The sequence below is a fragment of the Parambassis ranga genome, chromosome 14 (assembly GCF_900634625.1).
Source record: "Parambassis ranga chromosome 14, fParRan2.1, whole genome shotgun sequence".
Taxonomy (NCBI): Eukaryota; Metazoa; Chordata; class Actinopteri; family Ambassidae; genus Parambassis; species Parambassis ranga.
Window position 1 is genome coordinate 11,387,650 of NC_041034.1, and position 12,231 is coordinate 11,399,880.

A 12,231-nucleotide genomic window follows, 5' to 3' on the forward strand; every position below is an offset into this window, starting at 1 on the left:
AAGCTGCTACTGCAGGCTTAGATCGCCTCTCTGTTGGTGGCCTGGCTGCTTTATTTATTGTTCCAGTTGGCTACTACTGTATCTGTCACTCACCGGAAAAGAATAGAACACCATGACTACCACAGTAAACAAGCTTTAATTGGCTGTGTATAAGCTTCTTCTTGTGTTCTCACACTGCAGAAGACAGTAGAGAGAAATACAGCAGCCTTCTTATGCTTTCTGCTCATGTAAGGTAGGAAATATAGCAACAGCTCTCCACAAAGCTGGTGTATTTTTATATAAATATACAAGTAGGTTATAAGTAGGATACAACTTACAGCACTACACAACAGAGATTTAGAACTTCTGGTGATATATCTGTCCATGACCCTGGAGCCAACAGAGAAAATGTTCTTTGAAAATGCCAATCTGCAACACCCCCGCCGCCACCATGACTTCTTTCTGCGCAGTCGGCCCTATAGAGGGGAACCACCTACAGTGGCAGGTAATGGTCTGCAGCTCCTTTGTCCCATCTGATGGTGTTGTTAAAGTTCAAACATTATTCTTTTTCCAACTGGTTTTCTCCTTAAGATTTACTAGTTCAAAGAGATTTCAGGTATAAGAAAAGTTGCCACCATACAGTTCTGCAACAGTTGTTTGTTTATATAAAATGAAAACTTTGTATCTCTGAAATCAGGCCACTGTGAGTGACCCCTTACAGTTGTTTTAATTGTGTTGAAATAAAGGCGCTTCGATGAGCCACAGCTGACATGATTTTAGAATAAATGAGTGAAAAAGAAAAGAAAAACAAAGGATTTTAAAAACATCTATGTTTATCTGCTGAAATGGACCATTTTTATTCCTGCAATATATTTTGAGTCACTAACATTGAAATAAATCACAGTTTCCTGCAATCAGGCACTTTTTAGCCCTTTCTGTTATACTTTCTCAGGCTTTCTCCTCTACCCTGACACTCCTTCCAAGATGGAGACCACATCACGGGAGGCTTTCTGCTCCAGGCCAATCCCACAACAACTCAAAGGCAAAGGTTCACATTCCTATCTCAAGCTAGAGTGTAAACTCATATCTGGTTAAAGATAAGCTCTGAATTGTTTGTGAGAACATGAGGGTTTTAGACATATCAGCTGCACTTCGTAGATATATCTGTGTGTGCTTTGAAAAGGTTTAGGCTGACTACTAATCAATCAAAGTTTATACTACACACATACACTGAAAGGATAATAATGCTGCTGGGAATGTCAGCAACATACAAGCTGAACTCTGTAGAAAGATCAAATCCCCCAAAATATATTGTCAACTAATTACATAAATTAATTCTAAGACTACTAAATAAAAACATGTAACAGGTATTCTGTAATGTATTTTTTTCATTCTTATGGAAATGATAATACTACCTAATTTGCCTAATTAATTTGTCAGAATATTCATTGTCCTACTTCAGTGCTTAGGCATGGGTAGATCCATTGTGTTTTTTTTTCTGTGATTTATTCATGGGCTATTTATTTATTTAAGTGTAGTATTGCCAGATCTTGTCCTCCGCAGCACTTCAAAGCTTGTGCAGACTTTAGCCCTATTAGCAGAAAATGAATATTCAGTAGTGTTCACAATAAGGTTGAGTCTATCAAATGTACATAGAAATGGATTTGCCTCCACAAAGCTGGCTTTGTTTCCATTGGAGGCCAAATGGACAAACCAAACACTGGAGGGAGGGAAGATGGTGGCAGCAACTACGGGATCTCCTACATGTTTAGTGAAGGAGGGGTATTTAGTCCCCACTAGATGCCACTAAATCCAAACATTGATCCTTTAATGTAGCCACATGTAAGGTCTAAAGATGTATTTCTATAAATAATGTAGAGAAAATAATGATTTTCCAGTGAATATTATATTTAAGACAGCCGTCACCATTTTATATATAAACATTATTTAACTTTAAGTGTTTTTGATTGAACATAGTAACAGACTATCTGTGCAAGAAATCAAACTCTCAACAGGGTTATAATTACCTTTCAGGAGACCATACTGCTCAAAATGCACAGCAGCAGTCTGAGCCTCCTCATCCCACAATCTCAAGACAAACAAGAAGAGGAAACAGCAGCAGGCACAAGGACCCAAGGGAGGATGAGCATGAGATGGCAGAGAAGCATGAAGAAGACACAACAGAGATGCAGTCTCAGTATCAGAAGGATTTTCCTCCTCCATCCTCCTGCCGCAGGAGGCGAACACCTGCTCTCCCACAGCCTGACAACATCGGCATCAATCCTGCCTTTAGGTGAGAGCACATTTGTCAACATCACATCATCCCATAGCTTTGCACAGAAAGCAGCTCATCAAGTGTGTTTTGTGATTTTATAGGATCGAGTTTAACACAGTCCAGAGAGAGACTTACCCTGGCTGGGCCATCAAGAACCCCAGGAACACTGGCCTACTGAAAACGGCCACATCCAGACAACAAAGTGTGACTTCTGAGAAGTAACACACAATACAGAAGCGAATAAAATCATAATAAATCAGTGAATGTCAAAAATGATCCAGTTTATTGTCATTTTCAGTTTGCAATAGTATTCCATTCAACAACCATAAACAGACTTTATAAAACAGTAAACAAACATGCGTTATGCGTGTTGAAATCTGTTCTATCACCTCATCAACTGCACTGTATGTTCCTCCTCAGTTCAAACATACTTTAACTCAACAAAACCTTGAGGATTCTTTTTGTTCGTGGTCAGGTACATCATTGTTCTACAGCAGAAAGAGAATCATATTTCAGCAGCAGATCCATCCAATAAGCTAATGGCCTAATTCACATTGCACTTAGTGTGTCTCAGTGCACATTATTATGTGCACTTCACATTGCACTTAGTGTGTCTCAGTGCACTGAGACACACTAAGTGCAATGTGAAGACACACTAAGTGCAATGTGAAGCCACTGCATGAGCAATGTTTCATATCGATGACTTCAGGCAGACTTGTTGTCAGCATGAGAGAAAATGCTCCGCCCAGTGAGTCATTACTGAAACCTGAAACCTGCTTCAATGGGCAGAACCAGACATCAGACAGCTTAACTGACACAAACTCAAGAGCAGTGACTTCACCAAAGGTTTTACACAAATTAACAGACCCTGTAACAATAGAAACAAATCTTTTTAACTATAGGCAAGAGTTTGCTTGATTTACCTCCCTCGTGTGCTGCACTAACTCTGTTCAGAGTTCATACACTTTTTCACTTGCTTTTACCTTACTTAAAAAATCTTTAACAAATAAGAAATAAAGAATGTCAGAGAAACATGAGAATACATGCATTCCTCCAGGAATTCAACCGATGAAGAATCGATCTGTTTCACATCTTCTTATAATGATTTTTTCTGCCACATTAACACCTAAAAATACAGCAATGCTGAAAATGAAAGCTAAAAGTTGATGTTTATTTTTTAATGAGGGAACTTGATAATTTACATCTCAGTCTCTGACTTGACACATCATACAAGGTTATTTTTAACTTAAAAGTCTGCAGTTTTCAAAAACTGATTACTCATTCACAGTCCACTTTTTCTGATAGCAACTGGACAGAATTTTGTGTAACTGACTTTCTTCAACCTCAGTGAGGTCAGCACATTGTCCCAGCACAGGTTCATCTCCTCTCCCAGTGTCTGCTCCTGTCTCCGTGTCTGCGATCATCTCTTTCTCTGCCTCTGTCTCGGTTATCTCTTCTCTCTCTGCTGCCCCACTCTGCTTCTCTGCTTCGGTCCCGCTGCTCCCTGACTCTCTCCCCTGATCTCTCCCACCCCCTACCTCGACCCCCTCCCCGTTCCTGAACCGGTCCTACCCCGATGTTAATGGGTTTGCGGAAAGGTCTGTCCCTGCCCCCGAACCGCAGCTGTCCGGATTCCTTTTTCCCTCCCAGCCCGCCACCGAGCCTCCGAGGCACCCAACCTTTAAGAGTCCTTTCCTGTTCAAAATCCACAAACACTTCGTGCTGGTCTACCACCAGCAAGTTGGCTTCCCGTCGGGCCCGGACAACGGACCTTTCCTCTTTATATTCAATGAAGGCGTAACATTTAGAGAAACCTGTGACGATGTCCCGGACCAGTCGGAGCCGTTGAATGTCTCCGTATTTAGAAAATACCTGGTGGAGTTTATCCTCCGTTGTCTGGGGGTTCAGCCGGGCCACATACAGTGTAAGCAGTGGGTCTCCAACAACGCCTTTGTTGGGCTTATAGCGAGCGCCCATGGCCCTCCATACCGCCCGGTCATGGGGCTCCACGTCCGTGCCGTCGATGCTCCCAGCTTTCAGCGGGTCGTACACTTTGGCTATCGGACTCCAGTCAACCATTTCTAACCGGAATGAAGTTAGGAGATTCAGCCGTAGTTTCCCAGACAATTAGTTCTCTTACTGAAGATCTAAATAGCTAAAGAAATGCACTGGCGTTATTTGACATTTACACATACAAATGCTCCCCAAGTTCTGTGTGCATCAACAAAAACAGTCCGTAGGGAAACGAGTTCTGTCCTGTCGCAATTTAAAGGTTCCCGACTCGATTAGAGCGACACTCTCGTATTTACTACCGGATATCAGGTTGTATGTATTAAAAAAAATATAATGTAATGTAAAATATAATTCTGTTAATTTAAAGAAACAAATCATTAAAGTCTCAAGTGATGTGATTGGGATCCCCTGCCTCACATGCATGATGACAGTGTATTTTTGATATTTTAATATCTAGCCTTACAACCAACACAAACACATACAGTAATAAAATACATCTATGCATGGACTTTCTATTTCAAATACATCACTATAATTTTATCCAGAAACCCCAATGGCTTTTCCTTTTTTCTCCCCCAACAGCTTTCAACCTTTAAATCACCACATTCTAAGCTGATAAATGTTGTAATATGGTTCTGATGTAAGCTCAGTGATTTTTGTAAATTCACATGGTGAATTTAGAAATTCTTATCTGGACCATCACAGAACAGAGAAATTGCTAGTTTCTAAATATATACCAAATGCTAAATATGCTAGTTTTAATATATAAAAGGACCTGAATTATTGCAGAAAGGGTGTTTCATAGGTTTAACAGACCCTTTCAACAGCAGATATTTTGACTTATAGTCAATTCAAATATGTTATACCAATATACATGGAAGGTTTGGTTTACGATTTTGTTCAGTTTGATTGCTCTGGGCTTGTGCTAGGTTCAAACATTATGATGAACATGAACATGATCTTATATTCAGAGTCATTTAAAAAAAAAAACTTATTCAACACTCTATTAACTACTGAGTAATTCACAAGAAAGTAATAATATAATGCTTCAGTAATATTCCATGTATAGTAAACTTCAGCTCAATAATGAAATGATAATGACTGAATATCAACACAGAAGCACCAGACATTACAAAAACATCATTTAATGAAACTGTGAAAACAATAACTCCACAATAACTCAGTAAAGTCAAAATTATTAAGATACAGTCACTTCACTGCTATGTACAGTTTAGTTTCTCTTATACAGGTTTAAACAGGTTTGGAAAGGTGAAAACATTTTTTGCTGCTGTCTGCGTCAAAATGTAAGATCTGTAAAATAGCTGTTCTGTCTGTTCTGCAGTTGTTTTAACAGCATGGTAATTCTATGAAAGATGAGCAGTCATACTTCAAATCTCCCCGACTCACAAAGTCATCACATGTCCTCCACACTCCATTTATAAGCTGCCTCCTGGACAGCTTTTTTATCTGCAATCCGCAAGTAGCGTTTCTGTTCAAAACCATTTGACCTGGTAGACAGACAGAAATGAGATACCACTATTAATCATACAGTCACTCTTTAAATGCCATCTTTGATTTTAAATATACTGCAAAGGGTCAATTCATTTTGGTAGCAAAGATTTTGCTTACCATGCAACAGTAAAAAGATCTTTAGCTCTCAGATGATAAAGAACAAGGCTAACCTCACTCTACAGCAAAACCATCTGATGTTTTTATTTACCTGTCAACTCCATCCCAGCGATAGCCTGGAAGAAGATTGAACCTGTTTGGAGGGGGCGCAGGGCCTTTGTATCGAGGTATCTCTACAAAAACAAACAAACAGCTTCACAATATATCTTATAAGTGGCAAACACCAAGATAGATGACACATGGTCCACTTACGCTTAACACAGGTTAGCTAAAATAAAACATGTAATTTTTAAAAACCTTGTGTTTTTGGGTTGCGATCCTTTTTTCGCCTCAGCATTGCAGCCATAGGATCCCCTTCCCTCTCTTGCTCTCTCAGCATCCGGTCCAGGTCTTCATCACCATAGTGGCGTGCCAGTGGCTTCTGAGCTTCAATCACTGCATCCTCAAGTCTCTGCTGTTGCATCTTGCCTTGAGCTAACCTACACACACACAAAATAGTCTCAATTTATTATACGCATTATCTAATGCTCTGTAGCTTTTTGTATTTTAATGTTTGCATGTTTACCCTTTCCCCCACTGAGCATATTTCTCATCCTTTGCTGCTTTTTCTCCAGCTTTCTTCCTCTGTTCCTCTCTCTCCGAGTCCAAATCCCTTCTTTTGCCACTTTTGTCTCGGAACACAGTCTGGGCATTGCGGGATTCATCTAGTCATAACAGATACATGGGAAAAAATATAATCTCAGTTTACTCAATCAATCAAACAAATGAACAACAGATGTGAAAGAAAAGGAAAGCTGAACTAACCTTCTAGTGGTTGATTGTTTCTGTCTCTGCGTCGGTTCTCCTTCTGCTCTTTCCTTAAAATATCAACAAAAACCAGCCCTGCCTTACCACCAGAAAGCATCCTCTGGCCCTGAAAAAAAGTTAATAAATCACTTAACAATTTCAAGGCAAACCAAACTTTACACCAATCACTGCATTTTACTTGTGACTGGCCAGGTCTGCGAGGTGGTGACAGATCAGGATCTAAGTCTTTTCCACTCTGTGGCCGCCTCCTGGGTGGGGACTGGTCAGAATCAGAGCCACGTCTCGTTTTTGAGTGCCTTCTTGGAGGAGATTGGTCTGAGTCCGAAGCATCCCCCTTCAGTGTTTTTTTCCGTGGAGGGGATTGATCAGAGTCTGAATCATGTCTTTTCTGAACCCTCTTAGTCTGTGGTGACCTCTTTTTATTTGATAACGATGAGCTGGGCTTTCTTTCACTGGGGGAGGAATCTTATGAAAGAAATAGAAAAAAAATAGTCATTATATAATCATTGAGTCATTATATAACCACACACTTGAAATTAAGTACCTTTATTCTATACCATCAATCATGAAAGTGTTATTCATCCAAAATAAAACCACAGTTGTTTTGATAATCAACCATGATGCTGATTCAGTTCAGACACTAATAGTTCCTATAAATGAAAATGGATTTCACTTTTTTGGTAGTGATGTTTTTATATTTATTCATCTTGCCTTAAACTCACCTTTACTTTGGACCCTCCCTGACTTCCCTGAATGTTGCTTGGGAGGTGACAGGTCTGGAGAATCATGGCGACCTCTCCTGGGAGGTGATATGTCCGGAGAATCGTGGCGACCTCTCCTGGGAGGTGATATGTCTGGAGAATCATGGCGACCACACCTGGGAGGCGATATGTCTGGAGAATCGTGGCGGTTCTTTCTGACAGGAGAATCATGTTTTCTTTTTTTTGCTGACAGCTCTGGCGAGTCCTGAAGGCTCTTACTTGATGCAGCAAGCTCTGTGTGTTGATCCTCTATCCCCTCTTCCTCCTCTTTATCATCATCAGCTATTCAGAGAGGACACTTAAAGTGAATAACAATCTTGTTTTACATAGGCACACATTCTCTCCACTTCTTCTTCTTCACAATTACCTCCAATAACTTTCCACCTGTTGCTGGTTCTGAAGGCTTCCAGCTGCTTTACCTCGTCTGGTCGATCATCAATGACCTCGGCAATCTGATAAGAAACAAGAGACCAAGTTTGAAAAAAGCGTGGCTTTAACCGACGAGTACTAGAAGAATATTAAATTAAATAAAACCACAAAACTCGTTCACGAAAATGTTCACCATTGGCATTCTCTAACGAATGGACCCAGGCTAGCCAGCTAGCCAACGATAGCTGCATGCTTACCACTGGAGCTTCTTCTTCGTCCTCTTCAATCTCCGCCTGTTCTTGGACCATTTGTTTCCAGTCTATGTCATCGTCTACTATTTTAAGTCTTGAAAGAGAAACATAAAAGTAAGCAAAATATAAGAATCTTTCCAGGCACGCCAAGTTTAAATCAGGGCGCAGCGCTGCAAATTAGCCTAGCTTAATGGCTAACACATCTGCAAGTTGCCTCGCACGGGCTTAATTAAATTATTCACATCGCCTCACCCTTTTCCAGGAAGCTTACGCCGCTTCTTTTTTATTTTCCCTTTTGATTTCTTGGGATCTTCGTCAGCTGATAAGTAACGTTTAAGGTATTCAGCCTTAGACAGCTCCGGTCCCTTTTTGCTACCAACGGAAGCAGCCATCTTTGTGTTGCCGGAAACTACGGAAAGCGCCGAGCGTCATGAATGATAACTCTAATCTCCTAAAGCCAAAAACGGTTATGAACTTTGCATAATGGATTTGAAAAGAAACACCGATCATCTGTGCAAGCCTTCCCGTTAGGCAGGATCAAAAGTGGGATTTAAAGTGTTTAGCTGTACACTTTTATTTGCTTATTAGTTTTGAATGAATGAATTAATAATGACACTTTTCCACAGAGACAATATAGCCCAGCTGAGGACCATTTTCTACTAAAAGCTTTCAAGACAAAATATCATCCACAAAAAGGAATTATTAGAAACATTTATGCTCACTAATCGCTTCCTTTTATGTTGACATATTGTTATGTTGACTTTCTGGAATAAAAAGTGACTAAGAAAACATATTTCCTGTATACAAATAAATGCCCATTATTTTTTTATATGTCTCAGTTACTTTTGTCTTTTAAAAAACGTAAATTCACAACAGATCTGCATCTGACTTTATGTAGTATTACTTTATTGAAAACAAATGCTGCATCTTCCAAAGTTATATTTCATATCAGTGCATTTATACACATATAGTATGTAAAGTGCCACAGCAAAAAAAGCAAGTCTAAACATTACACGTTTTTAATTTAATGTTTTTTTGCATTGTCCTTATTAACAAGAATATTTTAATACTGGTTTGGTGCTTGTGGGAGGAAGACAAAGCAAGAGAGACAATGATGCACTCAGCTGACAACATCTTTTCAGCATGTGGTATTAATATGGAGATGTTTGTGGGTGTGGATAATAGCGGAGGAGTAAATGTGTGAGTGCCAAGCCTGTGTGTTGTTTTCTTCTGTTTAGCTCTGTGTGTGATAGAGGAAGAGCAGCAGACAGACAATGCCAGTCCAGGAGCTCCTCAGAAACACACTCACAGCTGAACATGGGAGGAGCTGATCTGCAGAGGAAGAAAAAAACAGATTGGATTAAACCTCTTGGAATGGACACTGATGCTCCGCACCCCCCATCCCCACACAAACACACACAATCATTCCACCCACCTTTGTCCATATTCACTCTAGCAATCTGCCCAGATATTTTGCACATGTAGGTGGTGGTGACTTCGGGTTGGTCTTTGAATTCCGTCAGTGTCATTCTGTAGCCATGAGGCTCCAGCTCCACCACAGTGGCTAGGTCTTTGAATCGCACATCTGCCGATGAACCAGACACGTTGGTGTTAATGAGTGTCTCCTTGGCTCCGGCTGACCAGGAGAACTCGTAGGTGTTGATTTTGTTGGGCTTGGGAACAATCCTACAGTCTACTCTCAGGTCACCGTCATCTTCGGTGCAGACGGAGATCTCATCAGATTGTACTGGAATCAGCAGCGCTGTGCATATAGAGAGATAAATGTAGCTGTTATGCATCAGTCTCCAGATACCAGAGAGGAAATATCACTTAAAATGATTCTCACCTCCCAGCACTCCATACGCAAACAAATATTTGAGCATGATGGAAAAGCACCCATCAAACTTTGAGCCAAAAAGAGAGGGAGAAGAGCTTATTAGAAAGAGCAATTTGTAAAATGTAAACACAGTCTTGCAGGCTGGGCTCTTGGAGCAGCTGTGAGGTCACTTTGGATGAGGTCATGATCATTATTAATAGTGACGAGACAAAAAACGTGGGGACAAAAAGGGTTGAATAACACAAAATAATTGTATGGTACAGTCAGCATGATGTAGGATGAGATGCTCTGGTCTCAGTGCTATATATTCATCCAGGACTTGATCGACCTGTAGCCACATCTAATGACTGGACATAATTCTGGATAAAGGAAAACAGATATTTCCTCCAGTCTGTTTTATTTCTCATTCTGATCCTCACATTTGGCAAAGTTTGTATTCATCAGTATGCTAAGCCATATATTACTGTATTGATATTAAGTTGCAGACTCATGCTCCCCTGTCCTCTGGACAGTTTTTGTTGTTGTGATCTTCTGCATACATGGATGTTCTAGCATATTCCAAGCCATCTTGCTATGACCTAATAGTCTTCATATCTGAGCCACAGCTAAACATCTGTGAGGAGTCTTACCTCCTGTCAGGGCGGGATGATGTAGCTGCTCCTTCCTGCGAGCTTTAGTCAGTCTGGGGAGTAAACAGCTGGTAGCACTCACCTCAGCGTGCAACACTGCAGAGCTTGACGCTTCTGAGACGAGGTGGGAGAAATACAGAGAGGTGGAGAGAGGGTGGGAGGGATGAGGGTTTCGCAGCAAGCGCTGATTCGTCTTTCTCCTCTGCAGTCGCTGACGGAGGACATCATCCGGGCATGCTGTGTGTGTGTGTGTGTGAAGTAAAACTCGGTCATCATTTTTACCAGCAGGGCGTTATGACCTTTCCTCTTTGTTCCTCACCTCACCTTTGTGTCCTGAGGCCTCCTGTCCTGATTTGTCCTTCACTCCTGTGGTAATTTACCCTGAGAATTCCATTTATCTTATAAATAAGGCATCCTTACTGCACTGAGTATGCTACATTATTTAATGTGAGTATGGATTTAAGACATTAGTGACGTTATGTTTAAATGCATAACATCTCAAGGTGAGTTTGTGTTTGTCTAGAAATTTCTAGTACTTTCATGACAGATTTAATGGCTCAGTGTCTCCACTCTGAGCCCAATAGTAGGAGTTGCACAGATGCAGATTTAGTAATGGGCCAGTGTTATGTGTATGTTATGTGAAGGTTTGGTGTGTTGTACATGGATGGATAAGAACACTATTGATATGAATATCATCTGCATCATCCTAGGTTTGATAGTAGCCACAGATCAATAGTGCAAAGATGTATTATACAGTAAGTGCAAACTGGAACAGAGAAACTGTATTTGCCTATGCCTGCCATAACTGGAGATGTTACTTATTATTATAAGATAACACTCAGTGCATTCCATTAAAATTGAGCTAAAAGTACTATAACCTTTAGAGATGTGTATACACACACATACAAATACAGTCAAGGGGTGACCTTTTTGTAATAATTTCACAAGTATCTCACTTGATTTGTCAGATTTTAGTTGTTTGTTTATTTGTTTATTTAAGGTTCCCATTAGTCCTTACCACAACAAGGTCTGTTCTTTCTGGGGTCCACTTTTACATATTATATCAGAGGTGGGGGACTCGAGTCACATGACTTGACTCGAATCGCAAATTTGAGGACTTGAGACTTACTTGACTAACATTGATAAAAGACTCGACTTGACTTTGACTTGGTTTTCATGACTTGAGACTTGACTTAGACTTGAAACAGATGACTTTTAATATAAAGATGTGCATTTTTTAAAATAACAATGACGTGTTGTTGTACGCCTTTGATCCTAACGGGAAAGAAGGTAAGCGCTGGACTCAGGCCGTTACTGGACTAAACGCGGAGAACAGTATCAGTGCAACAGTGCAGGTATCAGAGAGGGAGAAGATAAAACACAGCTGCAGAGGAGCTTAACATCTTAGCAACATTCTTCATACAGTCAGTTTCGTGGTGAGTACCAACAGTAGTGAGTGATAAGTGCAACTTCATCGGGTTTATTCAAAGAGAGAGAGAGAAAGAGAGAGAGTCGTGCGCATTTACGCACATGCCGTGTGTGTGTGTGTGTGTGTGCGCGTATTGGGGCGAACCCCATTCTGCGTGATAGAGAGACCAGAGAAGTGTAAACCCAGGGACTGTAGAGACGGCAGAGCTCTTGGTGACGTTAAATTGATGTTAGACTCAACTTAAAGAAAACG

General features: G+C 40.5%; 2 protein-coding genes across 3 annotated transcripts; both read right to left on the reverse strand.

The window, feature by feature from the left end:
• Positions 1-2,518: 2,518 nt before the first annotated feature.
• snrnp35 (small nuclear ribonucleoprotein 35 (U11/U12)) lies at positions 2,519-4,479 on the reverse strand. The gene is made up of 2 exons (XM_028421646.1): positions 2,885-4,479; positions 2,519-2,798 (listed from the first exon to the last, which is right to left on the reverse strand). The coding sequence occupies exon 1, from the start codon at positions 4,331-4,333 to the stop codon at positions 3,632-3,634; it is 702 nt and encodes a 233-aa protein (XP_028277447.1). The 5' UTR covers positions 4,334-4,479; the 3' UTR covers positions 2,519-2,798; positions 2,885-3,631.
• A 908-nt stretch (positions 4,480-5,387) lies between these two features.
• Positions 5,388-8,488, reverse strand: bud13 (BUD13 homolog). 2 transcript variants are annotated; one of them, XM_028421450.1, is made up of 10 exons: positions 8,337-8,488; positions 8,091-8,178; positions 7,832-7,916; positions 7,426-7,746; positions 6,882-7,168; positions 6,701-6,809; positions 6,462-6,600; positions 6,194-6,375; positions 5,988-6,069; positions 5,388-5,775 (listed from the first exon to the last, which is right to left on the reverse strand). In XM_028421450.1, exons 1-10 carry the CDS (start codon positions 8,474-8,476, stop codon positions 5,682-5,684), a joined length of 1,527 nt encoding a protein of 508 aa, XP_028277251.1. In that variant the 5' UTR covers positions 8,477-8,488; the 3' UTR covers positions 5,388-5,681. The 2 variants fall into 2 exon arrangements, with proteins under 2 accessions (XP_028277251.1, XP_028277250.1); XM_028421449.1 differs by having other exon boundaries at positions 6,701-7,168.
• Between the last annotated feature and the right edge of the window lie 3,743 nt (positions 8,489-12,231).

Bases quoted from the DNA above. Each gene is read 5' to 3' on its own strand.
- snrnp35 (XM_028421646.1), bottom strand. From the start codon at position 4,333: ATGGTTGACTGGAGTCCGATAGCCAAAGTGTACGACCCGCTGAAAGCT.
- bud13 (XM_028421449.1), bottom strand. From the start codon at position 8,476: ATGGCTGCTTCCGTTGGTAGCAAAAAGGGACCGGAGCTGTCTAAGGCT. The intron at 6,070-6,193 runs GTTTTTAAAAAT...TTGTTTTTGTAG, and splicing joins TCGCAACCCAAAAACACAAG to AGATACCTCGATACAAAGGC. The intron at 5,776-5,987 runs GTAAATAAAAAC...TCTGTCTACCAG, and splicing joins CGCTGGGATGGAGTTGACAG to GTCAAATGGTTTTGAACAGA.